The 27,633-nt window shown below is 38.1% G+C and overlaps 1 protein-coding gene across 6 annotated transcripts; it reads right to left on the reverse strand.

Moving 5' to 3' along the window:
* Positions 1–27,381, reverse strand: POLA3 (DNA primase POLA3). 6 transcript variants are annotated; one of them, XM_010264663.3, is made up of 18 exons: positions 27,122–27,381; positions 26,694–27,024; positions 16,700–16,825; positions 16,542–16,592; positions 16,261–16,436; positions 15,454–15,531; positions 15,236–15,347; positions 8,043–8,127; positions 7,894–7,945; positions 7,741–7,802; positions 7,553–7,668; positions 7,316–7,437; positions 3,463–3,531; positions 2,756–2,813; positions 2,263–2,336; positions 1,237–1,285; positions 429–508; positions 1–318 (listed from the first exon to the last, which is right to left on the reverse strand). In XM_010264663.3, the coding sequence occupies exons 2-18, from the start codon at positions 26,719–26,721 to the stop codon at positions 256–258; spliced, it is 1,401 nt and encodes a 466-aa protein (XP_010262965.1). In that variant the 5' UTR covers positions 26,722–27,024; positions 27,122–27,381; the 3' UTR covers positions 1–255. The 6 variants fall into 6 exon arrangements, with proteins under 6 accessions (XP_010262965.1, XP_088754762.1, XP_088754764.1 ...); XM_088898636.1 differs by lacking the exon at positions 27,122–27,381 and adding an exon at positions 26,580–26,611 and having other exon boundaries at positions 26,694–26,819; XM_088898638.1 differs by lacking the exon at positions 26,694–27,024 and having other exon boundaries at positions 27,122–27,252.
* Between the last annotated feature and the right edge of the window lie 252 nt (positions 27,382–27,633).

Genomic DNA, 27,633 nt, shown 5'->3' on the forward strand with positions numbered 1-27,633 from the left:
TTTAAGAACAAACATTAACTTGTTCCTTCTATTGAACAAGACCTAGTAGTATATGTAGTATTTCTGAATTCTGAGGCAATAGGGAAGAAACTAAAGTTTCTTTCCTTACATTACTAAGGAGAATAAATACATTACATATTCCTTTCAGCACTAAATAAAAAGCACTTCTGATGCAACATTAACAATATCTCTGATGTTGCAGAGCTCCAAATGTTTATTCTATGTAAGCTTTCTGAGACAGATACTTGGCAAGTATTACCAATTTAACGAGTTCTTAGATTGTTGAAGCTTTCTGTTGTATGAGCTTTCCATATCCTCCTGCAAACTCAAATACGATTCTCATCAGAATAAATTGCTTTCATCTCTAATTATGAAACATCCACAAGCCATTACATCAAAAGTAAACAGAGAATAAAAGAAGACAAGACCTTGCAAGATTTCAGCAGGGGTTGCAAGAAAGATGATCTGAAAAATCTGACCGACTTGCCAAGTGAGGTCCTATCAAGTTCTGCAATCAAGTGGAAGATCAAAATGTCATGATTGCACATAGAAATATCATGCACCGTCACTCACAAGGTTCCCTTGTGAATTTTGCAGTATAATTCTGAATACGAAAGAATTGAACCCACCTAAATGATTTATTGGGAAAAATCCAACCTAACAAGATGATGCTATTCACCAAAACAATTGTTCATAGATTATTAGTCTCCCCCCTCCCCATCATCCAATTAGGGACTTAGGGTCATCCTGATCCTGATGAGGTTTATGTTATTTTAAATAGGAGATCCTGATTGAATGATAATTTTGTACCCTTTGCATATAACCCACACTTTGGAAGACAGTCCTTAAGATATAAAATTTACATTGCATTAGTCTAAGCATGAATCCTTCCAGTCGGATATACAGATAATGTGTGATAAGAGGATGTCAGAAAAAAAAAGTAAAATCTGAAATAAGCTTCTTTCAGGTCATGCCATTTGACCCTTTTATCTCTTCCTATTTGATTGTAGGGGCACTAATAGGGCACTCCTTTTAAATTGTATAAACTATAAATGTTTCCCTTTAAATTTGGAGAGTCTAAATTGCTTCTAAAATGCTCATAGAAACATTTACAAATCAAATGGTTAAAACTAATCTGATAATGCTGAGCTTTGGTAACAGAAGCCATAACTAATCAAAACCAAAAAAAGCAAAAATGAGAAAACAGCAAACTATACAAGTTTAATTTGGATGTACCATTGTCAATTTCGGCTCCCTGACCTCCACTGTTTAGTTCATCCAAAAGCTGCAGAATTGACAAGATCAAAGGTTACAATATGCATTTAACACAAATTTGAAGCACACATTTAGCAGAGATTATATATATTCATGCACAGAGACAAACACGGGAATGTGCTTGTTAACCGAGTCATTTTCCTAAATATCCAGGATCCTTCCGTGTGACAAATTAATCTAGAGACCCAAAGGACTTCTTTTCCTCTCCCACCCTATACATGAAACAAAAACCAGACTGAAAGACCTTGCAATGTGTTCAAAAAAAGCCTTTTCTTGAGGAAATAATTTGTATTAAAAAACTAAAACTTTGAATAATCTTATTAGTTCGCAAAACTACTAATTCACGATCGAGTGTAGGACAGATTTGAACAGTAGACATATGACCAATCCTGAGGATCCCCTATAAGGTGCATGATTTGGATCAACAACAATGTTCACCCATATGACCAAATAGGGCTTTTTTTTGGTATTCGGTGCTATGCACCATTAACAACTTCCCCCTGACTCCTTTTTTCCCAAGTGCTGGTTGTGGGATTTGATTCCGCACCAATGCTGGAACAAACCAGCTAAGACACCAACAAGCCAGCCCAGAATAGGGCATGTCTGATAGAGAAGATTCTTCCTTGATCTGATCAGTAAACTTTAAACTGTACAATGTACATATAGGATTTGGAATTACTTGTCTCATACTAAAAATTATCGGGGCAAAGCAAATGCCCATGGATTTCCACTAATTTGTGTGATCTGCTAGAATTGTAGAGTGAAAAAGACCAGATTGATTAAATGATCCTAACCACCAAGCTCATGACAGTCATATGGAATCAGATTTTGGAAAGAGATTTTCCTAGGGTCCATCCATCTACCGTGAAAATTGAACAGACAGAAAGTGACATTCTAGACATTAAAGAACAAGTTTTCATTCAATTTTGTGGATCTTCATACTGATAAGCAGACAACCTTGGAAATGAGAATTTTAATCATGCTTACCGAAGAAAGGGTTGGTACACCTGTAGGATCAAATTCTTCACAGTGTTCAGGATCAATAGGAACACAAACACGACCTGCAAAAAAATATTGAAGTTATTTGAAAAAGCATTCAAGGACTCTTGGGCTAAACATGTAATTTTAAAAGTTGAAACATTTCGCAAATCCACTTTGATGAAAATTCAAGGCTATGTTTAGATTACAGATGAATTGCAAATTAAGTGCAATGGAGGATTGCAAATAGAGGGATCAAGTTCCACAAGACTTTACCATTGCATAAAACAATTAACCATTTAAAGGCATTGTATGGCCAACTGAGTCAAAATACAAAATCTTGTTTGAGGCTTCTTTCTGATCCTTTGCATGATCAGGACATCAGGTGGCTCACCCAATTTGAAAGAGATGATATCATTGCTTTTTTTCTTTTACAAGGAATGAACAAACAGTATCATGTAGATCAAGCTGATGGATTGACCTAGTCGAGACATGAACCAACCTGTTTTCGGGTGGACGCAGAATGGAGCCTTAAGCAAATGATTCATGTGCTTTGAAACCTGAAATGGAGAAAGATATGCTTCATTAAACAGGTACATTTTGTTCCATTTTCAGTGGATGATGCAGATTCATCCACTAGGAGAGTGGTGTGTGAAAGATAATAGGAGCCATCTTGTCATGACCATATAAAACTCAACTTTGATGGTAGCAATCTTGGAAATCTAGGTCCTTCTGGAGTAGGCAGTGTTCAGGGAAGGAAAATGGTTCAATTTTAGCTCTATTCTCAGGTCCTATTGAAGAGGGGACTCACTAAAAGAAGAATTGTTTTCTTTATTCATAAAAAAGAGCAGAAGTGCTTTCTTTTTACAAGGTTTGAGATTTGCAAGACTGAAGAGCTTCAGCAACATTGTGGTTGAAGGGGATTAAAGTGGAGGTAAGCTGGCTGGGGAACAACCAACCAATCTGGAAGTTTAGGCAAATTATAAAGGAGATCAAATTGCTAGCAAGGGAGGTACTGGCCACTCCTCAGTGGGTGCAACAGATAAGCAAATGGCATGGCTTCTGGGCTCATATGTAACATGTTACATAAATGGGATAGGCAGATAATCTGGCCTATAATTTGAGGTCATTGCCCTATTCTCTTAAGCACTAGTAATAAAGTTTTAGTTACCAATAAAAAAAGATACCAAAAAGGACCACTTCTCAAACCTCCATATCAAGCCTGGGGTATGTATAAGAGAAAACTATTTCTTCCACACATCTACGTAGTCCCTGTGCCTGAAACAGCATTTATGGATTAAGTCAGTTCATATTTAAAAGATCTAATTCAAGTATACCAAATCCAAGTTGAACTCCAAGTAAACAATGATATAACGATCAAATTAGATAACCCTAAAAGATTCATAATACAGATACATCTATGAATACACATGACTTGATTTACTAGTTAGCATGTGAGGTTGAGGGGCAAAGTGCTCCAAAGGCTAATTTCTAGGAAATGCAATGCTTCTAAAAAAAAGATGGGGAAAGGAGAAGTTTTTTACAACAAAAAAAACAGAAAAAGCAGAGGACTGAAGCCACATAACATTTCAAACACCCAGCAGTAGTTCCACAAGTGACACCCTCAATATATAATTGAATCTAGATGGCAAAAGCCATCCTGAGGCATCTTATTGCCAGAATTTTGGTGATATAAAATATAATTTATATTGGATACAATATAGACCTATCTATTTAGAAGACATAAGTTCATTGATCCTATCTATATGGCATCTTGTTCTTACATCTTATATCGACAAATAAAAACAAGAAATCGATCCTATGAAACCATAAAATATAATGTTTTCTCAAATGTAGGCATTTCTATTGAGTATATGCAATACCCAAGGTAAAACCCAGTTTTTTTCTCAAAATGTGTGTATATATATTGTGGACACCTTGAGCTTCCAATAAATTCTTTTGGCACAAATCAAGCATAAAGTGAGCGTGTGAGATCCAATAAATGGTATTACACGCATTATCCCATCGAAGTGTGTGGCTCATGTTTCTACCTTTCCCCGCTTCCCCCATCCTCCCCTTTGACTTTCTCTTGCTATCCTACCTCTCCGCTGCCCCCTCCCTCTCTTCGTCTTCTCACCGGAAAAGCCCTAGAACCATGGACTCTTCCTCTCTTGACTCAACCCTTTTTTGTGTCTGTTTCTTTCTCCATCTTTTCCACTCTTCTCTTGGCCCCACCCCTCTCCAAGTGATTGGAAACCCTAAGGCCATGTTTGGTTCAACTCTTATCCTTGCTCATTCTTTCCAATAATAAAATTCTAGAATGGGCAAAAATGGGTGGAAATGGACAGTTTTTGTGGTAAGAATGAGAATAAATTTTGAACCCATTTGGTTACAAATTCCATTTTCATTCATTTTTTTCATTAACCAAAATAAAAATATAGGTATACATACAATACACGTCAGCAAATATATAGTGGAAACATGCATAGACCCATACCAACAAAACACAAATCAACCATGTGGGCCCTGTATCAAAAACGCAAAATACAAAAAAGAAGGAAAGACAAGAAACTAGAAAAGCTTTTGCACTTGGTTGCATAGAGAAAATATAAAAGAAAATTTAAAGGAAGCAATTAGCACCTATTAAAAACTAATTAAAGGGAAATTAGTTTGCTGAAGAGTAGGCAGTTGTGCAAATGAAGAAAAGAGCTTGGAACTTCCAAATAGAAATGAAATTTAAAAATTGTAAACTAAAATAAAATTAACAAAAGTGAGCAGGTAGCAGTAGGTGAGGTACAAGAATTGCAATTCTGGGCTGATTCCAGGGTTTCAAAGTGGGCAAGTTCCCTTCAAAATATCTGGGAATGCCCTTGGGTGCCAAATGCAATGCTAAATCTATTTGGGAACCAATCATAGAGAGGATTGAGAAGAAGCTGGTTGGATGGAAAGTGAGGTACCTGTCAAACTCATTTTAGCTGAATTATTCCCAAATGATTCCAGCCTTCTTTTCAGCTACGTAGATGGAGAACAGGGGGTGCCTTGGATCCACATGGCCTACGCCACATGTACTAAATCCATTGCATGGACAAGTTATCTGTCCTGCATTTGGCTCTCTCATTGGCATCTATTATTCTATGTAGATATTTGAATCTATCCATTTCATTCATTTATTACTCTATATGGATATTCTCATACATGTTGCTATAAGAACCCTGCTTTTTCTTAGGAGTTCTAACTTAGGTTTCTTTTCCAAAGAAAGTGTCACCATGTTCCTTCATGTCTATGCCCAAGAGCTGAGGATTGGATAATAAGTTTTCTCCTATTTTTCTTACTTCCATCTGTTGAAAGTATTCAAAAAATTAATTTCCACGTTCATTGTATTCTAACAGGTTCATGTACTCTTTTCTTGGACTTATCATCCTCCTACTGTGAAGCATGTGCAGGATAAAGTGCTATTTTTCTTCATATTTTAATTCCAATTACAATTTCTTCTGTGGATTGAAATTGTGCGTGCTTCTGGCAATCACCTTGATAGTTTCATTTGGCTTTCTTTTTTTCTTTTTGTATTTTCCGTTTAACAATATAAAGAAGCTATAGATATGGAAGGATGAGGAAACACATAGAATTACAATTAACTTCCTAACTCTTAAGTATTGTCATTCTAATTTTGCTAAATTTTGTTTTTTTTTTATTTTAAATTTACTCTTTACTTGAGGTCCTTAGTTGTTTACTATTTTTACAGTGTGCTTTCCTATGCTTGGTTCTTTTTTTGTTCCTTATGTAACTTAAAAAATAATGATGATTTAAGCCATTGCAAGGTTAATGATTTTGCTAAGGGTAATCTAATTTCTATAATCCTCTAATACAGTTTTACATTACATGCCATAAGAAATACACTTGAATAAATAAGCGAGAGAGAGGGAGGAGAGCCAGAGGGGGGAGAGAAAGGATAGAAGGAAAGTGGGAGTGAGAGAAGAAGGGGGAGGAAAAGAGGAAGGGAGGGGGAGAGAGAGAGAGATGGGGGGGAGGAGGGGAAGAGGGAGGCAGGGAGGGACAGAGAGATTAAGGGGAGGAGGAAGGGTGGGAGAGAGAAGGGTCTCTATTTTTTTATAATTTTCTTTTATTTTCCCTCTTTGATTTGAAGTCCCTATTCATTTTGGGAAAATTTTTTTTTTTTTTTTTGCTTTTAAGTTATTCAATTTCTTCTTAGTTTGGGGAGATGATTAGTTTATCAACAGCCAGCTAATTCTTTCCTCTATTTATGTAGGTGTTCTTCTAAACTCTATTATAACTCCCAAATATAACAACTCAAGGTACAACTTCAACTTTTAATCTTTCCACTGTTGTTGAATTCTTTCCATTCATGATATTTTTGCAACTATTTAATCTTTATTTATTCTAACTCATAGACAGTTAATGTTTACATATCACCTCTTCAATCGATTTTGCAAATTCAGCATAGTAAGGCAGTTTAAACAAATATTTTAAAAACACCATCAACCTACTTTAATTCAAGTTCATTTAACAATCAATGTTTACTCTACACATCAGTTCTTCAATCAATTTTGCAAATTCAGCATACTAAGGAACTTATTAGCAAATACTTTTACTAATTGTTCCTACACAGATCCACCCTTGTGGTCATATATGTGCTTGATTCTGTATTTCTTTTTATTGACACACATGCATTGGTGCTCTTGGTCTTTTTCTAGACATGATACTAATGGATTTATTTGCTTTGGCTACTTACTGTTACATCCAGCTGGCCTAACTTGGTATTATTAAAGCATTTCACTACAACCTTGATAATGTCACAAACCAATTGCCCCTTGCACTAGGTTTGATGGTTCAGACTCCAACCTTTTTCCTCAACCCAGATTGTGATTTCTCAATCAAACAACCAAGTATAGAAGATTTTGACTTCAAACGTCTACATATTACCATATAATAATGTCAACATTTCCCTTCCCTTGTTAGGTAGATGGGATTATGCAGGATAGCAAGCAGATCAACTAATAGGACAGAAAGATAAATATAATGTGTTGCACCAGCAGCTTCATACCTTATGTTTTCCGGATTGCAATAGATGTTTAAGTTGCTCCCATCGAATAACATTAATGTCTTCTTTAGCAATGGAAGACCTTCGGCTTTCCATCCACTTGCCCCGAAGCTCAGAAGCAATAGCTGCAATTATTGTAGTTTTGTTACTTTAATTTAATGGAAGAAAATAGAAAATAAGATACTATTATGGATGAAGAAATAGATATGGTGCTTAAAGTAAAATAGCTTATTATCATACATTCATCAGGAATCGTTTCTAGGATCTTCTCAAACCTCTCTGCAGTTGCAAACAACTTTTGACCAGAAAGTATTTTCTCTTCAAAGAATGCCCTTAGGACTTCTGTATATGACCTTCTGCAGAAAGAAGATTGTTAAGGAAAAGACGAGGCTAGTTAAGATAACTAATTATAACAAATCAATACTTACGCAAGAAAAGGATGAAGAACAGGACCCATTAGAGATACTTTCTTCTGGCTATTGTCATTGCCCTACAACATAGAATAGCCCCAACAATTTCCATGAGACCACATACAAGGTACATGTCACCTCTAACCACTGATGCAATAATAGTATACCAACCTTGTATACTCGGAAATAGTCAGCAATTGCTGCCCTCTGTTCATTGGTCAACCTGGAGATTGCATGTAGGTACACATAAACCATTAAACTTTCTATAGGAGAAAATACAAAAGATGAAATCTAAATTTTCACATTTTAGCACCCATTACCTTCTTGCTCTCCCATCGCAAACCCAACAGTGAACACCACGCCGGCCACTATATACCCAAAGAATGTGATTGAAACCAAAGTCATCTGCATTGGAGATAATAACAAAATAAAGAGTTTGTTTAATTTTGATTGAATGTGAAAGCACAATATATTAGTCAAGCCCAGAACACCAATTTTATATTGAATAACATTCATAAAAGAAAATTGCACACAATAGACCTATGCCACTTAAACCCAGTCAATGTTTGCTGTTTGCATCAGTAATGTGTAGAGGTGTAACTTTAGGTGGGCCAAATTAAAACTGAACCCGACCTGATATATATATATATATATGGTTAGTTTTGGTTGGTTGAAAACTTCGTTAGGGTTAAGTTGCAAAGTGGCAACCCTATATAGAGTCAGTTGGATTAAAGATGGATGCCTTAGTCAACCCAACCCAAACTCAAACCCGATTACATTTGTATATGTTATGCATGTATGTAATTATGAATCAGGGTTAAGAACCATGGGTTGAAAAATCATGTTGGGTTAGGGTTAGGTTAGGTAGGTTGGGCTAGGTTTGACCACAACCCAAATCAACTCAACACCTAAGTTGCACCCCTAATTATGCAGTTACATATTATTGGATATCCCAATCTCAAACTTCGTTGTAGTTAGTTGTAATAAATCATGTACCACGTCATTTCATCTTACTTTCAGGTGAAATAGTAATGTTGCAAAACTTGACTGTGAGGGAGTCCTTTTTTCAGAATCCATGCTTTTCTACGGAATGTATGTAGGTCTCAGGCTTGGAATTCAAGCCACCCTACCCAATTCCCTTTTCCCCTCCCTCCAGAAATGGGATCCTCCTTTAGTTACTCACTGTTAGAAGTTATGAAACATTTGATATTATTATTTTTCTAGATCAGCAACACAAAAGATTTTGTTAATTAGAAAAATCAGGTTACAATTTAGAAAGCTAACCCAATCCAAATTTACATTTGAGCCCAAAACAGATGTGTTCTTTGTACCCCTTGCTTAGCTAAGCTATCTGCCAAACTGTTGGCAGTTCTCCTTACCCATCCCACTCGGATTGGCATGTCCTTTGATAGCCATTTAAATCTCCTGAGTTCACTCCTCAAATGCCATGTCATTCCCTCCCCCTTTTGCAGCAATTTTACCACAGTTTTCAAATCTCGCTCAATCCATTTATTGGGGGTGACCATGCTTCAACAGATTTCTGCCTAGTAGATGAAGATGTAGCAATAACACCCCAAGCCCTGAAAAAACCTTCAACCTTAAAGTCTGAAAACAGCTTCATGCATTTTGCATTTTGCCCAGTGTGCCACACTCAAAGTTATTGTTTCTACTTCTACCAAGGCTTTCTTGCTTCTTTCCCTTTCTTCAAATATTCTTACATTTTTTTCCTCCCAAACTGTCCAAAGTAGTTCTGCTCTAGTACATCTCTACAAAATCCTACCCCTCCTTTTAGTGCAGCTAATGCCATTAGGGCTAAACAAACCATCCAACATGTCAGGAGAAGACCACCTACAACCAAAGAGAGAAGCAAACCAATTCCAAATAAAGCTAGCAAAAGGGCAGGAGAGTAGAAGATGAAGGGAAACCTCACCATTCAACTTACATAGGACACACCAGTTAGGGGACAACACCAATTTGGTCTTTTTCTTTGGAGTAGATCACAGGTATTAATACAACCATGAAATACTTTCAACAGAAAGCATTGATATTAGGGGGAATGGGAGAGTACCGAATTTCCTTGACTGGGAAAGGAGAGGAAGAGGTGGATAGCTACCAAGGAATGTAAGGACTTACAAGAAAATAACCCATCAGAATTAGGGCCCCAAACCCTAGAATCCAAATCACCTTTTCCCAAGAAAACTAAATTCAGCAAGCCTAACAACTCAGACACACTAGGAAGTTTAAATTCTCTAAGGTTCCTATTAAAGCTAATTAAAGTTCATCCCTAAAGGATGATGGTGCTGACTTAGAAATTCAGAAATAGGCCTACCCTTGAACCTAGAAAGATCAAAAAGAGAAGGGAATCTCTCACCCAGAGGAGTATCCCCAATTCACACATACTTCCAAAATCTGATTTTCTGACCAGAAGCCAAGTCATACCTGATGTGATGTAGAAAGGTAGGAACAATTTCATGAATGGCCTTTTAGGGGCAGCCAAGGTAGCTACGGAGACATCCAACATCCCATCCATTGCTTGACATGCCAATGAATACTTGCAACAACCTTGTGCCATAATTTCTCATTTTCATTAGAAAACCTCCATAGCCATTTGCTAAGCAAAGCCCGATACAACTTAACATTACCAATTCCCAATCCCCCCCCCCTCTGCTTTCAACTTCACCACCTTTTCCCATCTAACCAAATGATCCTTCTTTTTTTTCCCCAGCTCCCAAAGAAAATCCCTCATGATTTTTTCAATTTTCCTCACTATCGCTTGTGGCATCCTAAACATTGACATGCAGTACACTGGAAGATTTGCTAGGGTAGACTTAATAAGAGATAATCCCACCCTCAAGATGTAGTTCCTTTTCCACCCAGCTAAGCACTTCTCAACCCTTTCCACCACTGGACACCAAAAACTAGCTAACCCGGGGTTATCACTTAGGGATAAACCTAATATTTCATAGGCCACTCTCCTTTCTCACAACTAGGAAATCTACCATAAACCTTAAGTCATCCTCTTCAGTGTTGGCATTCCAACCACTAAGCTCTCCAACCAAAATTAATCCTCAATTTAGACAATCTCTCAAAGATTTTCACCACCAACTTCAAGTTTTCCACCCCTTCACTACAGTCTCCATCACAAAAGATTAGAATGTCATTTGCAAACTGCAAGTGAGTGATCAAAATATTGTCTCTTCCTATTGACCAACCTCTAAACAGCTACAAGCTTGAAATCAATTTACTTAGCACTTCAACAACCAAAGTGAATAGAAAGGGAAGAGAGGGGGTCACCCTGTCTAAGCCCATGAAAGCCTTCAAAGAAATCATGCAATGTCCCATTAACAATGGCTGAGTAATGACTAGAATGTAAGCAACCCCTAATCCATTAAGAAGTTCCAACCCACCAAATCATAGGCTTTCTCCAAGTCCGATTTGATAGCTACTCCCTTCCTCTTTAATCTCTTTTGAGACTCCACACATTCATTACCAATTAGAATTAGACCAATAATCTACCTATCCTACACAAAGGCCCCTTGAGATTGCAAAATAAGTGGGGGGATTACTTTCTTAATCCTCAAAGACAGCACTTTTGCTATTACCTTAAATACTAGTGACTAGGCTAATAGGTCTAAAATCCCCTGGCCAGTTAGCATTGCTCTTCTTAGGGACTAGTGCTAAAAAGGTGGAATTCATCCCCAGACTGATAACCCCTCTTCTATAGAATTCACTAAGCACTCTTAGTAGATCACCTTTGATTATGTTCCAGCAGTCTTGATAAAAGGCCATTGTGAAACCATCAAGCCCCGGAGCTTTTGATTATTCATAGAAAAAACCGGCTCCTTGACCTCATCCTCCTTAAATCTTCTTTCCAAGAATTGCAGTTGAGCCTCCCCCAATGTCTCCCAATCAATGCCTTCAACCAACCACCTTTCATTTAGAGGTTTTCTTTAAATAAACCTGAAATGCTCAAAGAAAGCCTTAGCAATCTCACTCTGGTTTGTAATCACATTTTCTCCCACCATTAAAGAATTAACCAAGCTCTTTCTTCTCCTTCCATTTGCAATGGCATGAAAAAGTCTTGTATTACCATCACCTTCTTTGATCCACCTCTCTCTCTCGATTTTTGCTTCCAACTCATTTCCTCTCTCAAAAAGGTCTCCCCTAGCTCCTTCAGAGACCATCTCAAATTCATGTCACCCTCACCTAAAGAGCCCACTACTTTGTTATCAATTACCTCAATTTGGGATATCAAATCAGCTTTTTTCTCCTCTAGTCTTCCAAAATTATCCCTATTCCACTCTCTAAATTCCTTTTCACCGAATAAAGTTTCTTTAGGAATTTTGGCCTTCCCATATTGGTGATTGATCCAAGCTATTCCACCAAATCTTGACCGTCTCTTCAAAATCCGAGTGAGTGAGCCACATATTTTCAAATCTGAAAGGAATTAAGCCACCATCATTTGATTCTTTGAAACAAACAAATGGGCCAATGGTTTAAGGTGATTCTAGGTGGAGTTCTCCAAGCTAGACTTCGCCAATGCTCTTCCCAGTCTAGTGAAACTAAATACCTGTCAAGCTTGGAAAGAATGGGGTTTGCTTGGAGGTTTGACTAGGTATAGCAGGATTGCCCCAGTTGAAGGCCTTTCAACTCAAAGGCCACAATAAATGAATTAAACTTCCTTATGCTTGATGCAATCCTTTGTCTACCCCTAGTTGACTCACTCACAAATCTAACAACATTGAAGTCTCCCCTAAACACTAAGGCCCTTCCCAAAGACCCCTAATGTCCCCAAACTCCTCCCACATCTTATTCCTTTCTCTATAAGAGTTTGGCCCATAGACATTCATGAGAACCCATTCAAAGCCATCCTGTAGGTTCTTTAATTTAATAAACACTGAGAACTTGCACGCTAATTCTTCCAAACACTGAATTGCCTCTTCTTTCTTAATTGTTATTATGCCCCCCCCCACTAATTCCTCTCTCCCCAAATACTTCTTATCCATTTCCTATCAACTTCTTGAATTTTGGATTCTTGGATCATAACAAAATCCGATCACTCCTTCCTCAAGATCTCTTAAACTACTATTCTTTTTGCGGCACTCCCTAACCCCCTTATATTCTAACTAATAATCTTCATGATCACAACAAAGACTAAACCCAATCCCCCACATTCTATAGGCCCCCCTTCCTTCTTCCTCCTCTAGCATTTAACTCCTTATCCCCTTCCACATCATTAACAATTTTTCTCAACTTCGTTTAGCTTCTTTCTCCTCTTACCTACCTTTTCTTTGATCACTTTGCTTTGAGGTTTCCCTTCCTTAACTTTGTCCATCTTCAAGCCCATTTTGTCAACCAAGTCCATCACCGAGTCCCTTACACTCCATGCTTCTCCACTTCTTTTACTCCTTTTTGACCCATTATTTCCTTCTTTCTCCTTAACTAGTTCCTTCCCCAACTCATCCCCTCTTGATCTCTCTCCTAGGACTGATTCCCTTTTGCGATCCCTTTTTTCCCATCCATACCCAACCCCATACTAGGAAGGACAACTTCTTTGGTTTCCTACAACCTTTCACCCTAGCCTCAAAAGCAACCAACCCTCCTTTCTTGTCTCCAACTATTTCTTTTCCATAAACTCCTTCTGTTAGACCCCTACCCATCTCCTTTTTTATAAGCACTTCCAAAGGCACATCAGAGCCATGGATGGGAGATGAAAGTTTTGTAGAACCAGTAAAGCAAGGATTAGAATCAAAAACAAAACCAACAGTGTTAGAGAAGTTACCAGAGTTTGACCGAGGGGAAGACACGACAGGAGTTGCAGTAACAATTCCTTCAAAACCCTATATCACCTCTAACAGCTTGGGAAGGCTTCAAATTTGTTTTTTTTTTTTTGTAGAACTTCAAATTTGTATCAGACTTCACCAATTCTGGTTTTGTACCCTCAACCAGAATCTCCTCTACAATTTCCCGGTTCCCCCATCAAATCAACAACTGATCATTCTATCCTTGTAACTCGCATGGACTGGTGTCCTTATCCCTTTGGAGTCTCTATTCCCCTCTAACTTTTAGAATGGTCCTTTAGGCCGCTCTCTGAGATTAACTACACTTCCCAACCTTTGTCTTTGGTGGAGTGGGATTGGCCCTCACTTTGTAAGCCCATTTTGATGTCATCAGCCTTTCCTCCCTCAAAGAGAGAAACAACGTGAAAGTCATCATCACTCTCCAAGCAAACTTGAACCGTGCCTTCTCGTCCAAGTCTTCACAGTCAACCCATTGTTCATCATCCCTCCATTCTGCCTTAGCCCTATCGTAGCAATGATTAGGCCTATCTCACTTCACCCATTGCAACCAGGAAAAACCACCCCTATTCGACTATCAGAGGTCAATGGTAATGATGATAGATCATCTTTACCATCCCCCATTGCCTCACAATAGCTCCTACACGTGCCTCTTAAGTCATCACGTGGTGGGTTCTTTGAAGTTGAGTCAAATTGATGATTTGAGACGGTTCAACCAATGTCCCATCCTTCTTTGTTCCTTTTTTTTACCCACGTAGGAGAAACCATCCCTTGACTCGACCAACCTATTAAAACTAAAATATTTTGAAAATCCCAATTTTAAAGGCAAAATGGAGCCAAACGAGATATTGTTCAATGGTCCACCTTCCAAAAATAGGGCCAACATTGGGCTTGAAGTTTTCTACTTCCATTAGGCCACTCGACTTGGCATCCATCTGGACACATCACCATCATCCTCTTCCTCTCTACTTTTCTCCCACAACAACAATTCAACTTCCAGTGCTAAGTTTAACTAGACTCTCCGCTATCACCCTTCAGAAAAGAGCTCAATTGATCTTGGAATCTGATCTGGTTTGGAGTAGTTCACTTTGATTTTGGCTGCTTGAAGAGAGAAAGTATTCACCACTACCCGGGATCCCACGTAGAGTACCGCCACTTGGGAGAAGACCTACTTCCACAGGTTGAACGGATGCCCTACCAGCTCGATTTGCAGAACCTCTTCCTTTAAATTTGTTAATTACCATTATGGGAAATCTGTTTACAGCAATGTAATTTATCTGTTTGATCTTTCAATTTTATTTTTCCTTATGAAATATGATCCATGCACTTACGTTCAGTTTCAGTTAGTGTATATAAAACTGTCAGAAATTTTCACATATGTGGGTTTTTTCACTCTCAATTTGACCAAACCTGGCCCAAGTTGCACCTCTTCAAGGCTCTTAATGCACAAGGGGAAGACCTCAAAAATTACGAATGGATGTGGCCTAGATAGAAATATGATGATAGCAAATTGTGTCAATATGTGGAATAATAAATCACCTAAAGGACCTAATGAATGAGGTTCCATCACATCACCCAAAGTTTCTTTACATGTAGCAATAATTATTTTTTTATACGTAACTAAAAAATCTCTCATTATTCCTATCTTTATCTTCATTACCTCAGCTGGTTTATTTAAAAGACTTTCAGAGCAGGATATGAATGTCATTACCTACCTCTAAGTGCAATATCAATCACTTTAATAGCAGCAGTCATCAACGGCCAGCAGTCCAAGCAAACATCAGCTCCTGAGCAACAATATCGAACATCATCATAGTCCGTCATATCCTGCAGAAGGACATGCATTTGGACATGTTAAGCAGAAAGTGCAATCAGGATTGCAATTTTAAGCATGTTGTAATTGTTCAGTTGGGGTAAAAGTTGATTAGCTTACAATATCAAAAACAAGCTCCCTCTCCACTGGAGTAAAAACATTATCACCAGATTGTGCATAGGCATGCCTCTTAGCAGGCTGTAGATCATACAATAGAAGAAATGAGCTATGGTACTAGTATTATAAAATACATCCTCACATATTCTAATAGAAACAGAAGTCCATGTGCTGAGATGGATGAGCGATAAAACTAGAAAGGATAGACTCAGAAATGAAGTCATTTGAAAGAACCTAGGAGTAGCTCCAATAGGTGATCAAATGAGAGAAAGTAAGGTGGTCTGGTCACATGCATAGAAGACCACCAACAGCACCCGTAAGAAGTTTTTTTTTGAAGATAAATAAAAAAGAAAATTTTATAACTACAAAAAAAGAAACAAAAGATCTAAATGACATGGCGTCACCACTTCAGTACAGTTTTACAAGAATAACAAAACAACATTTTCAAACAAATTACATCAAAGAATTCACAGTTCTCCAGAAATTTGAACCGAAGTCTTCTCTACTAAATTCAAATTCCGGAAAAATCAGCACCGAATCCATTAAGGGACTAGAAGGGCTAAGGATAGAAAAAAGGACTTGAGTTGAAGTAGATAAAAATGATTTAAGTGCTCATAACTTATTAATGGATATGGCATTAAACAGAACGGAATGGTGAAACAGGATCAATGTTGCCAAACCCATGATGGTGATGATATTCTAAAAAAAACAGACTTGTCTCAATCAAGAATTTGTGGCTGGGAGAATCAAGCCCAGTCATCAGTTCAAAGCTTCCTTAAAACAGCAGAAAAAAGAGTACGCAAATCATACATCTACACTGTACACTGGCCCGATATCAATTTTAACAGGGCATTTCTCTTTGATGGAATTTTCCAATTCAGTTGCATTATTGAAAGACTGGAACCGCAGATATATATCATTATCCAGAGTGAACGAAAACTCCCTTCGGCCAAAGTAGGAGTGGTCACAAGCTGGATGCTTTCCATCTGAAGCAGAAAAAGACATAGTCAAACAAGAACAGAAACACAGTATAAAAGAAACCACAGAAGAAAACAATGACATGAGCACATTAATCAAGAGAAGTTAACTACCATTTCCATACGACATCCATTTGAACATCTCAGCATGTGGAAACAGCTTTCCTGTCACAAATAGCACATTCTACTAAGTAGACAAAATAAGCAACCAAGTGCATGGGCAAAGAAAACAAGGACAAGAGTAGCACTAGGTGGCAGTGATAAACCATTACCATAATAAGCTTTAAGATAATTGGCATTAAATTCTTCATATACAGCATTTGCTTGTCTAGGCTCATGTCCATCAATTTGCATATTATCTCTTCCATTTTCTCCTTTGGCCATTTCCAAACTCAGCACTACCCAGTCAGTGAATTTAAATTCAGATTCAAGATAATATCATGCAAGCGAAACAGTAAACAACATTCTGAAAACAAACTAGATATAAGCCCCAAAAAATTTCACTGAACAAAGAAGAAATTTCACTGCCTTCAAAATTCCAGTGGCATTGATTCTTCTAACCTTAGCACCAAAAAAATTAAAAAAAAAAAAAAAGAAAGAAAACAAAAAAGATTTCAACTCCAAATTTTCTTTCTAAATCTTGTAGACTAGGCTTTCTTGTAGCAGAGACAATGAAGTGCAAAGACAATTCAATCAATTCCAGGCATTATTTATGATGGACAATGTCAAGAGGTAAATTATTAATATATTTTCATTCCAAGTGCTACAAAACAACAGTCAGAAAAAGAAAAGAAAAGATAAAAAGATTTGATAATATTAAAAACCGCAAAGCAAGCAGATGGCTCTCATGAGGTGAGATTCATAAATTGAGAAACCCTAGAAACAGCAAAAACCAGTAGAGAATGTCCAATTGGGAAGTCGGATTCTATGAACCACATGTACAAGCAAAACTACAAAAGTAAATGAAGAAAAATACCAAACAATTGCAGAAGTTTTGCAAAAAAAAAATTGCAGAAATTGTAGAAAATACAGAAAAAATGCATGAAAATGTAGAAATTACAGAAATTTTGTAGCAAATGCAATAAAATTCAGATATTACAATTGCAAAAAATGCAGAAATATTGCAGAAAATGCACGAAAATACCAGAAAATTCAAGGAAATGCAGAAATTACAGAAACTTTGCAGAAAATAAAGAAAAGGGCAGAAAATGAAGAAAAAGGCAGAAATTTGCAGAAAATACATGAAAATACCATGATATTGCAGAAAATGCATGAAAACACCAAAAAATGCAAAAAAAATGCAGACATTTTGCAAAAAAGGCAAAAATATTCCAGAAAATGAAGAAAAAACAGAAACATTGCAGAAAACGAAGCAAAAGGCAGAAATTTGCAGAAAATGCATGAAATTACCATAAATTTTGCAAAAAAAATGCTGAAAATGCAGAAATTTCGGAAAAGAGGCAGAAAATAGCAGAAATTGCATAAATGCATGAAAATGTCAGAAAATTTGCAGAAAATGCTGAAATTTTGCAAAAAGCGCAGAAATTTGCAGAGTGCATGAAAATACCAGAAAATTGCAGAAATGCATAAATTTTGCAAGAAAATGCTGGAAATGCGTGAAAATGCAGAAATTACAGAAATTTTGCATAAGAATACAGAAATTTGCAGAAAATGCATGAAAATACCAGAAAATTGCAAAAAAACATGGAGACTATGACTAATTGGAGACTGGACTAACAATCAAAAAAAGATAAAAAAGAATTGGAGGTGCGCCCTTTTCTTGTTGGACTGTTGACAGTTTTGCTTCCATAGATACTTCTTTGAACAATTTGTTTCTTTGTGTTAACTTCCGTCTTACATCTATCAAGTGAACTTTGTTGGAAGTTCCCAAGTTATTGACATTTTTTCTTTGTTACAGGCTACTTTTAGTATATCCTTTATCCTTTTGTGCAAGACGGTTGGACTTGATTTTGTTATGGATTTGAGAGCTTCCTGAATAGAACCAATGAGCAACATGTTCTTTAGATAGTGCATGTTGAAAAGTATTAACTTTTATCTTAATTGTTCATCTTAATAAGTAGATTTAATTATTTTTGCCCTTATACTCTCCACCAGCTATTACTATGATTCTCAAGACACCATTGCAGCAAGGGAGAGTTATCCATATGTGTGTAAATGTGTATTATTTGATTGATCACATTTTGAATACTCTAATGGCTTGTTGGACTTTAGTTCCTGGGGCTTAATGGTAACTTTTTCTCCACCATGTAACTAAGTCTATTCTGCAATATGTTTCATGGTAGGTGGGCATATATGGTTACACAGCTTATTCTCCTAGAAAATTTGGTCTTTGTGGGCTAGGAGAGGCATTGCAGACAGCATTAATGCATCACTTATATTCCCTCAAAATACTGAAACTCCGGGCTTTTTGGAAGGTCTGAAATCTTGCTTTGAACCCAGTGTCCTAGTGTTCTTAAAGAAACTAAAAATCCTTCTCTTCTTAAAGATCTTTTTGGGTTCAACGCATATCTTGAATGCAAGAGTTCACATTTGTGAAAAACTATTTAGATATATATTGTGTGAAAGTTACAACACTTGTCTAGTAGATGAAGAGTGAACTCTTGATTAAAATGCCAAAAAAAACTAATAAACTCAAAACTAAGACCTACATTTCAGCCTTTCAGGATCATACCATAGATTCTCTAAGCTCTGAAAACCGGCCTTGTGTATTTAGCATTTAATATTGGGTCAAATTGGGTTCATCCCTACATAACCTACCTTGTTTTGTACATTATATAATATAAAATATTACATATAGCATAGAATAACATATATACATATATACATGTATACATTTATACTTTATGTATAAAATACATATATTTAAATATATGTGGGCCAGGCTTGAAGTATTAGGCCCAAGGTCCGGCTCTGACATTTGTGGGACAAGCCTGAACAGAACTCTTGACAGTGTGGCCGGCCAGAAATAAGAGGAAGAGAAGAGAAGGGAAGAGAAGAAGAAGAGAGAAGGGAGAAGAGAAGAGAAGAGAAGGGATTGGCAATGTAATAGTGCTAGCGGCGCCGGCTTTTATTATAATATATATAGGGCAGCAGAAATAACAAGGGAAAAGACCCTTGTGCCCCTGCTATAAGTGAGTACAATAACAGACGTAACAGAAGTAAAAAAATAGAAATAAAAAACACTTTAACTAGCCAAACAGACCCTAACACCAATAACTAAATTATTTCAACACTCCCCCTCAAGTTGGAGCATAGATGTCAATCATGCCCAACTTGTCACACAAATCTTTGTGCCGCACATGATGAAGACCTTTGGTGAAAATATCTGCAAGTTGTTCTTCTGAGCTGACATATGGAGCAAACACTTCTCCACTTACAATTTTCTCTCTAATAAAATGTTTGTCCACTTCAATGTGTTTCGTCCTATCATGCATGACTGGATTAGCAGCAATATTGATGGCAGCTTTATTGTCACAGTAGAGTGACATAGGATTGCTCACTGCAAAACCCAGTTCACCTAACAGATTTCTTATCCACATGATTTCAGCAACCCCATGAGACATCGCTCTATACTCTGCTTCAGCACTAGATCTAGCCACCACACTTTGTTTTTTACTTCCCCATATGACCAGGTTTCCTCCTACAAAGGCACAATACCCACTGGTAGACTTTCGGTCATTGACTGCTCCTGCCCAATCTACATCAGTATATACTTCCACCTTTAAGTGACCATGTTTCTGGCACAACAAACCAGCTCCGAGAAACTTCTTGAGGTATCTTGGGATCCTCTCTGCAGCTTCAAAGTGAGTTGTCCTAGGATTGTGCATGAACTGACTAAGGACACCCACTACATAAGCAATATCAGGCCTAGTCTTAGACATACAAAAGTCTCACTACGAGTCTTTGGAATTTCTTCACATCTTTCAGAAACTCTCCCTAACTGTCTCCCAGATGATGATTAGATTCAATTGGTGAGTCAATTGGTTTTACCCCTAACTTGCCTGTATTTTCTAGTAGATCTAGTACATATTTCTGTTGGGAAATAAAGATGCCCTTGTGAGAGCAGGCAACTTCAATTCCAAGGAAATAACGTAAGGGGCCTAGATCTTTCACCTCAAATTGAGTGGCTAAGAATTTTTTTTAGTCTTCGTATTTCAGCCTCCCAATCTCCTGTGATCACTATGTCATCCACATACATAATAAGAACTGCAATTTTCCCTTCACCTCTTTTCACAAATAGAGTGTGATCTGACTGGCATTGTTTGAACCCCATCTGTTGAACTATTAAATGGAACTTACTAAACCAAGCCCGAGGTGATTGTTTCAACCCATATAAAGATTATTTTAACCTGCACACCTTTTGTTCACTGCCTTTGGCACAGAATCCTGGAGGTTGGGTCATGTACACTTCCTCTTCCAAGTCACCATTCAAGAAAGCATTTTTTATGTCAATTGGTGAAGTTCCTAGTCAAGATTTACTACCAATGAAAGAAGGATGCTGATAGAGTTCATCTTGGCTACTAGAGCAAAAGTCTCTGCATAGTCCACTCCATATACCTATGTAAAGCCTCTTGCTACCAGTCTAGCCTTGTACCTTTCAACAGTTCCATCAACCTTATGTTTCACTATGAACACCCACTTGCAACCCACTGGTTCCTTCCCTTCAGGAAGGTCCACCAACTCCCAAGTGCCATTTTTGTGTAAAGCATCAATTTCTTCCTGCATTGCATCTGTCCATTCAGATTTAGACAAAGCTTCTGCCACATTCTTAGGAACGGGGACACTATCCACAGAAGAGAGGAATGCACGGAATGAAGGTGAAACATGATCATAGGACACAAAATTAGAGATAGGATGATTAGTAGTACAAGACCTAACACCCTTTATCTTAGCAATAGGAATATCAAGATCATTGATGACAAGTAAATCAACATTTAAAGGAACAGACATATCAATAGGAGCAAGTGTAACTGGCTGATGAGACAGATCTGCCTCTAGTGAATCCGATGATGTTGGTTGCATAGTATCAGGTTCCACGGCTCTTGAACTCTGTTGGCTTTTATGGCGACAATGAAAAACCCGGAATGGAGGAGGATCGGGTAAAGGAGGTAGTTGAGTTTGAGCCGCCTGTTTCCATGGAGATCCAAACATATATCTCTCGTGTGTCGTGTCTTCTGGCAGTGAGTGCACCAAAGTTTACTCTTATCATCTGTTTTTTTTTAGTCACCCTAAAAACACCTCCGACATTTGTATCTGAATTTCCCCGAACAGCTAGGGCAACTGACTCCCCTTCTACACAATTCATCACACTTCTTCTACTTTCTTCTTACTGTACTAAGGCATACACCTCTTGAACTGATGGCAAGTCTTTACTACCCAAGATATGCACCCTGATGGACTCATATGAAGGATTCAGCCCTAGGAGAAAGGCAAAGACCCGTTGCTGAGATACAAGTGACTTATACGCCTTTGCATCTTCATCACACTTCCAATTCACATTCTGATAGTGATCAAGTTCTTTCCATATCGATGTCAAATCAGAATAGTACATCGAGAGACTCCTCTCCCCCTGCTTGCAAGTAGAGGATTCAGCTTGCAATTGATATATCTTGACATAGTGTCTCTGCTCTGAATAGGTGGACTTCGCTTGTTCCCATATCTCACAAGTAGTTTCAACCCACATAAAAGTCTTCCTTACCTGTGGCAGCATGGAAACCAAGAGCCAAGACATCACCATACTATTCTCTTGGTTCCACCTATCATATTCAGCACTTCCGTACTTCGGTTCCTTTACTCTCCCATTGATGTATCCTATTTTCCCCCTAGCAGTGATATAGAGTTTTATTCCCCTATACCACTCAAGGTAGTCCAGACCATCAAAGGGAATAATAGCCATGGGAAAACTCATATCCACTCCCCCACTCACTCCATTGTGGCTCCTTGAAATCTCTGAAATAGCAGAATTCTCAGACGACATGGCCAAAAACAGACAATCAATCCCAAACACCGGACTTAGGACCCCTCCTTACTCCACAAAAAAATGCTCCACTCAATCCACACCCACACACTTGGGTTTGAAAACAGTCTGAGCACAAACAGTACCAATTTCAGGACAAAAAAAGGCAATATTCGATAGATTTCAGACCTGTACGATTTAACAGTCCCCACCTACCAACCTTCCAGAATGTCTAAGAACATTAATCAACAGGAGAGATCCTTAACACTTATAATGAAGCCAAATAATTGAGATAACAGGTCATCCTTGACCTACAATCGCCTTAACACAGGAACAGGATCACACGATCCCAAAAAAACAAAGGTATAAAGATCTGATAGCATTCAGCAGCCCAGATTCATTTGGTTTTTTCACTTGGTACATGACCAAGGAGGGTAAGGAGGAGAAAAAAGGAAGGATTGTACCAGTTGTAGATATGTTTTCCTCAGTCCAGATTCAGATCTTTGTTCCGCCCAGATTCAACAAGTTGGAAGAGTGAAGTCTGTTCGATCTGTTCGATCAGTGAAGTTTGTTCGATCTGTTCTCTCAGTCAGTATTCCCGCTCTAATACCATCTTGATAGTGTGGCCGGCCAAAAATAAGAGGAAGAGAAGAGAAGAGAAGAAGAAGAGAGAAGGGAGAAGAGAAGAGAAGGGATTGGCAATGTAACAATGCCGGCGGCGCCAGCTTTTATTATAATATATATAGGGCAGCAGAAATAACAAGGGAAAAGACCCTTGTGCCCCTGCTATAAGTGAGTACAATAACAGACATAACAGAAGTAAAAAAATAGAAATAAAAAACGCTTTAACTAGCCAAACAGACCCTAACACCAATAACTAAATTATTTCAACAAGAACCTAGGCCCAAGCCTGGAATTTCCAAGCCGGGCTTGTGTGGGCCAGGCTGAAATCATCACCCCCACCTGTAAAACAGCTATCAAGTTCAGATAACCCATTCTCCAAACCAATAGCCTTTACCTCACATACACCGATACACACTGTCAGCCAACAATGATTAAATTAAAACCCAATTACTTTCTACCAATCCCCTACTTTTAAAGTTCCAATCCATGAAATTTATCCTTAAGACAGATCCAGACTTTCTTCCAAGGAGGATCAATCACAGGGTTTTTCCTTGTCTGCTACCATTCCTAAAAAACTTTACTTTGCTACTACAGCTCTCAAGGATTTTTTCCTTGCTGTTTCAATGTATTATCGTTGTGACATTCAGTGAAGATTTTTACTAAATATGCTCACTTATTGCAGAAACCAAAACAAGACCACTTCTATAACCAGTATAATTGCAGCCTCGTCTGGTGCAATAAAGGCTGATGAAGTTGCTAAAAAGGTTGTAAATGGCATAAAACCTGGGAGATTCATTGTTCCTTGCAACCTTGCAGCTGCTGGTTTATCACCACATAGATCACCCCTGATGGCATTTATTGATGTGGTTTCTGCTGGTGTTCTACATACTACATATTGGAGCTCTGTTTTTCCAATGGAATTAGTATGGAAATATAGCAAGGTGGCATGCCCGAAAAACTAGTAAGTACTCTGCTGAAGAATGTCTCCCTTGGAGAGCGTGCCTTCTCTTTCTCTATTGCTGACCATTAATTCATCCAGCATAATGTGATAATTTTGTTCTCTAGTTCTATGCACATTTGACATTGTTAAATGGCAGATCACTATACATGTACGGTCTAATATGTTATAAAATATTAATTAAAGATTCATCTAACATTTGTTCAAGACAAAGGTTCATGATATTGCAATTTGATCATATAGATCTTTCACCATGGATATAATTTCAAAGTGTGTTTGTGCTTTTACTTACAATCTTATTCTAGCTGAATTTATTGCTCCCAATTTCCTATATTTGGTGCTTTTACTTACAAATTTGAGGGGAGGTTTATTTGGGGCTGGAATTAACAAAGAGGTAAAGAAAACAAGAAGAGTTTCAAGGAGAGAAAAAGAGGTTAGTTATGCAACCAGTGAAGGTGTGAAGGTCTGAAGTGAATGTGTTTTTCGAAGAGAGAAAAACAGGGGCGATGAAGTGGAGGGGACTTTGTTTGGGTGGACTGCTACGTTGTGCAAGGTAAAGATGTGAGGAGGGGTTAAGTTAGGAGTTTCATTTGTATGACCTTGGGCTCTGTTTGAGGGGGCTTCAAGATGTTGGTTGGCATTGTTTAAAATTAGGGGCGGCCCGGTTGTTTATGGGTTATGGGTGATGCCTTATCACCCTTTGTAATCCTTTCTCTTTATCTTTCTAATAAATTTTCTTCTTTATTTATCTTCAAGAAAAAAGGTTCTTGGAGTTGCTTTTTTATTTGTTTAGTTTTAGTATAATTTGTAAAGTATTAATAGCTAAATAAATGGAGCAAGTGTTTTTGGAAACTAGATGGAACTTGCACAGATGAATCATCCACACCACTGGATTATTCAAAAATAAGATTCTGACCTTTTATGGTTAATGATATTTCAACTTTCTAAAGCCTATTGGTTCAGTTTCACTTCTTTTCCCTTATCTTTTCTAGTTGTTTTCTTTATCTTAATAATGTTTCTTTGTTTTTTATTTGTTCTATCACAGTTTTGTATAGGTTTTGACTGGTCATTTGAAGCATTAAATTGTGAACAATCAATCCATGCAATTGTACATAAACGAGCAAAAGGAGACTTGAACCTGGCTTCAATAGGAACTAAATTGGGTCATTCAGTGCACGGGAACTAAATGCAAAATGTAAAGCATGGAAAAGAAAACGGTTATGCGAAAAGTGGCTGTCTAGAAGCTATTGAGGGGTCTAAATGGGAAATTTTCTAATAATTTGCAATCCAAGGTAACAGGTTTCACACCTTTCCATGGAGTGGAAAGGTGCTAAGCTCAGACATGGCCTCTATAATAGTTTGGTAGAAGTTTCAAGTTCTGGGAAGAGGAAAAAACCTGCAAAGAGCCTTTTCAGATCTTCACGACGAAATTTACCTATCCAAAGCTTCGATCTACACTCGACTTGAGAACTCTGAGAAACAGGGGCGATGAAAATAGTGGCACGACGAGAAACAGCGGCGTTGAAGCTAAGAGAAGAAACTTGCTTCAATGGCGGAACAGACAGAGAGTTGAGAGAACTGAGAAAGAATTTCGACCTACAATGGCAAAACAGCGGCGTTGAAACCCTAACAGCTTTCTACCCTGCCCTCGATTTGGTGACCAGTGGAACAGAGAACTGAGAGAGGAAACTTATGGCTTAATCTCCAATGGCGGAACAGATTCCAAGCCCTAATACCTAACAGCTTCAATGGTGGGACAGAGGACTGAGAAAAAAAATGAGAGAACTCTATTCGACTGTTCTGACTTCTGACTTGCAATGTTCTCTCTCGACCCAACTGACCCTGGCAGGTGATGGAATCTGAAGGTGCGGTGGTGCCGATTCGATTCAAGGATTTCCTAAATGGAGCTCTTCGCTCGAACAATCAATTGGATTGGAGGATCCGAGCTACCTTGGAGCAGCGACGGCCTCCTGTCCTTCGCAGCTTCTCTGATGGGGAAGCTAGGGGTTTTGTGAAATATCTGTGATACTGTGACGCACTGGATCACTACCTCGAGAGGAAAGGCACTAAATGGCGGGAACGATGAGAGAGAACAAGCGATGAAGGTTTATTTGGCGGGAAACTTTGTGAGAGGTTTGTTGTCCACACCAGCGCACCTCACACCGACCTTACACCCCTATGATATGCCTGTGAGGTCGGTGTGAGGTGCGCTTAATGAGAGCATATCCCAATTCGTTTGTTGGATGTTGAATCTGAATACGTGTACCAGTATTTATAAAAAGGGGCAAATTTCTTAAAGTATTCTTATGATTTTAAGTTAATTAATTAATTCTACCCCTATTGTTTCACTGTTTATCTTAAAGTACCATTGTTTCTAACAATTGGCTAACTCTACCCCTGTTATTAACGTACGTTAATGTTCCGTCAAAATCCGAACACATACAAATATTTTTAAAACCCAATACTCTCTCTCTCTTCCCTTTCAACTTTCTCGCAAAGAGATGGAGCCACCGGCTTCAACTCTGTTTTCCGAGAACGGCAATTGAAAACCTAGACCATCCTCTAAAAGCCTCAAAAGCACAACATCTCCCACCTTCGACTTTCTCACTCCTTCAACAGCTTCATCTTCAAACACAAATAAAAACAATCAATCAATGCATCTTCTCAAAAAGTTCAAATCCATAGAAAGAAAGCATCCATTTATTACATTTTCGTCGAGAGAAACCCTCAACCATGCAGCCATTTTCTAAAGCGCATGTTCAAGCTGCGAGACCTTCTCCTCCAACTCAAATATTAGTCGGTCCTTTTCCGATATCTTATGCCGCAACCGCCCTATCTCGGATTCAAGCTTCAACACCCGAGACACAATCGCCGGATCTTTCGCGCCAAGTCAAGCTAGTCATATGGATCCGTTGGAATAATAGACAATATCTCATTGGGCAAATGGAAATCCGTCCTGCCCCACTGCTCTGCGTCATCTCCCTTGCTGTCAAACCCTAAACTCTCCAAATCCCACAAACAGAAACCGAAAGAAAACCCTTTATTAAAAAAGGGAAAAAGGAAAACTAGTTGTCAGAAAAAAAGTCCATTGAAGGAAGAGAACCAGAATCAACAAGTTGCAGATAAATTACTCACAGAACTCACGACTTTAGATGAAACTATAACGAGCGCTCTCTCTCTCTCTCTCCTTCTGGGCTATTCTCCTTGAGAGTTGTCGCTGCCTCTATGAATTAGGGCATCAGTTTGTTTTCTCACAAGTTTGTTCTGCTTCAACTTTGTTCGCTCATACCAACGGTGGAATTGGTTCGCACGCCAAAGCCAAGGTACTCCCATTATACACCTAAACCAGGAAACCTGATTCAAAGTTTGCCCCAGCACAACAAACCAGCTGGCTTGAAGGAAAGAAGAAGTCTCGGTGGTAAAATATAAGAATTTTCCCACTTTTTAGTATTAAAAAAGTTATGTTTAAATTATAAAATATTAATATATACCTATGGTCGGGTCAAGTCAATTTGGGTCGACTCACAAATGCCCAAACCAATACTAACTCGATCCAGTGAGGTTGGGAAGTTGTTGAACCAAAGCCAATCAGAAATACTAGAAAATCAATCAACTTGGGTCAAGTTGAGTTACGTTGGTTGGCTTGG

The sequence above is a fragment of the Nelumbo nucifera genome, chromosome 2, assembly GCF_055504915.1.
Source record: "Nelumbo nucifera cultivar China Antique chromosome 2, China Antique-T2T, whole genome shotgun sequence".
NCBI lineage: Eukaryota > Viridiplantae > Streptophyta > Magnoliopsida > Proteales > Nelumbonaceae > Nelumbo > Nelumbo nucifera.

What these genes read in the sequence shown, in the direction of transcription:
- POLA3 (XM_010264663.3), bottom strand. Translation starts at nt 26,721, where the DNA reads ATGGTTGAGGGTTTCTCTCGACGAAAAT. An exon ending in GGGTTTCTCTCGACGAAAAT is followed by an intron (nt 16,826 to 26,693) that starts GTAATAAATGGA and finishes CTGACTGGGTAG; the next exon opens with TGCTGAGTTTGGAAATGGCC. An exon ending in GGCCAGTGTACAGTGTAGAT is followed by an intron (nt 15,532 to 16,260) that starts GTATGATTTGCG and finishes TATGATCTACAG; the next exon opens with CCTGCTAAGAGGCATGCCTA.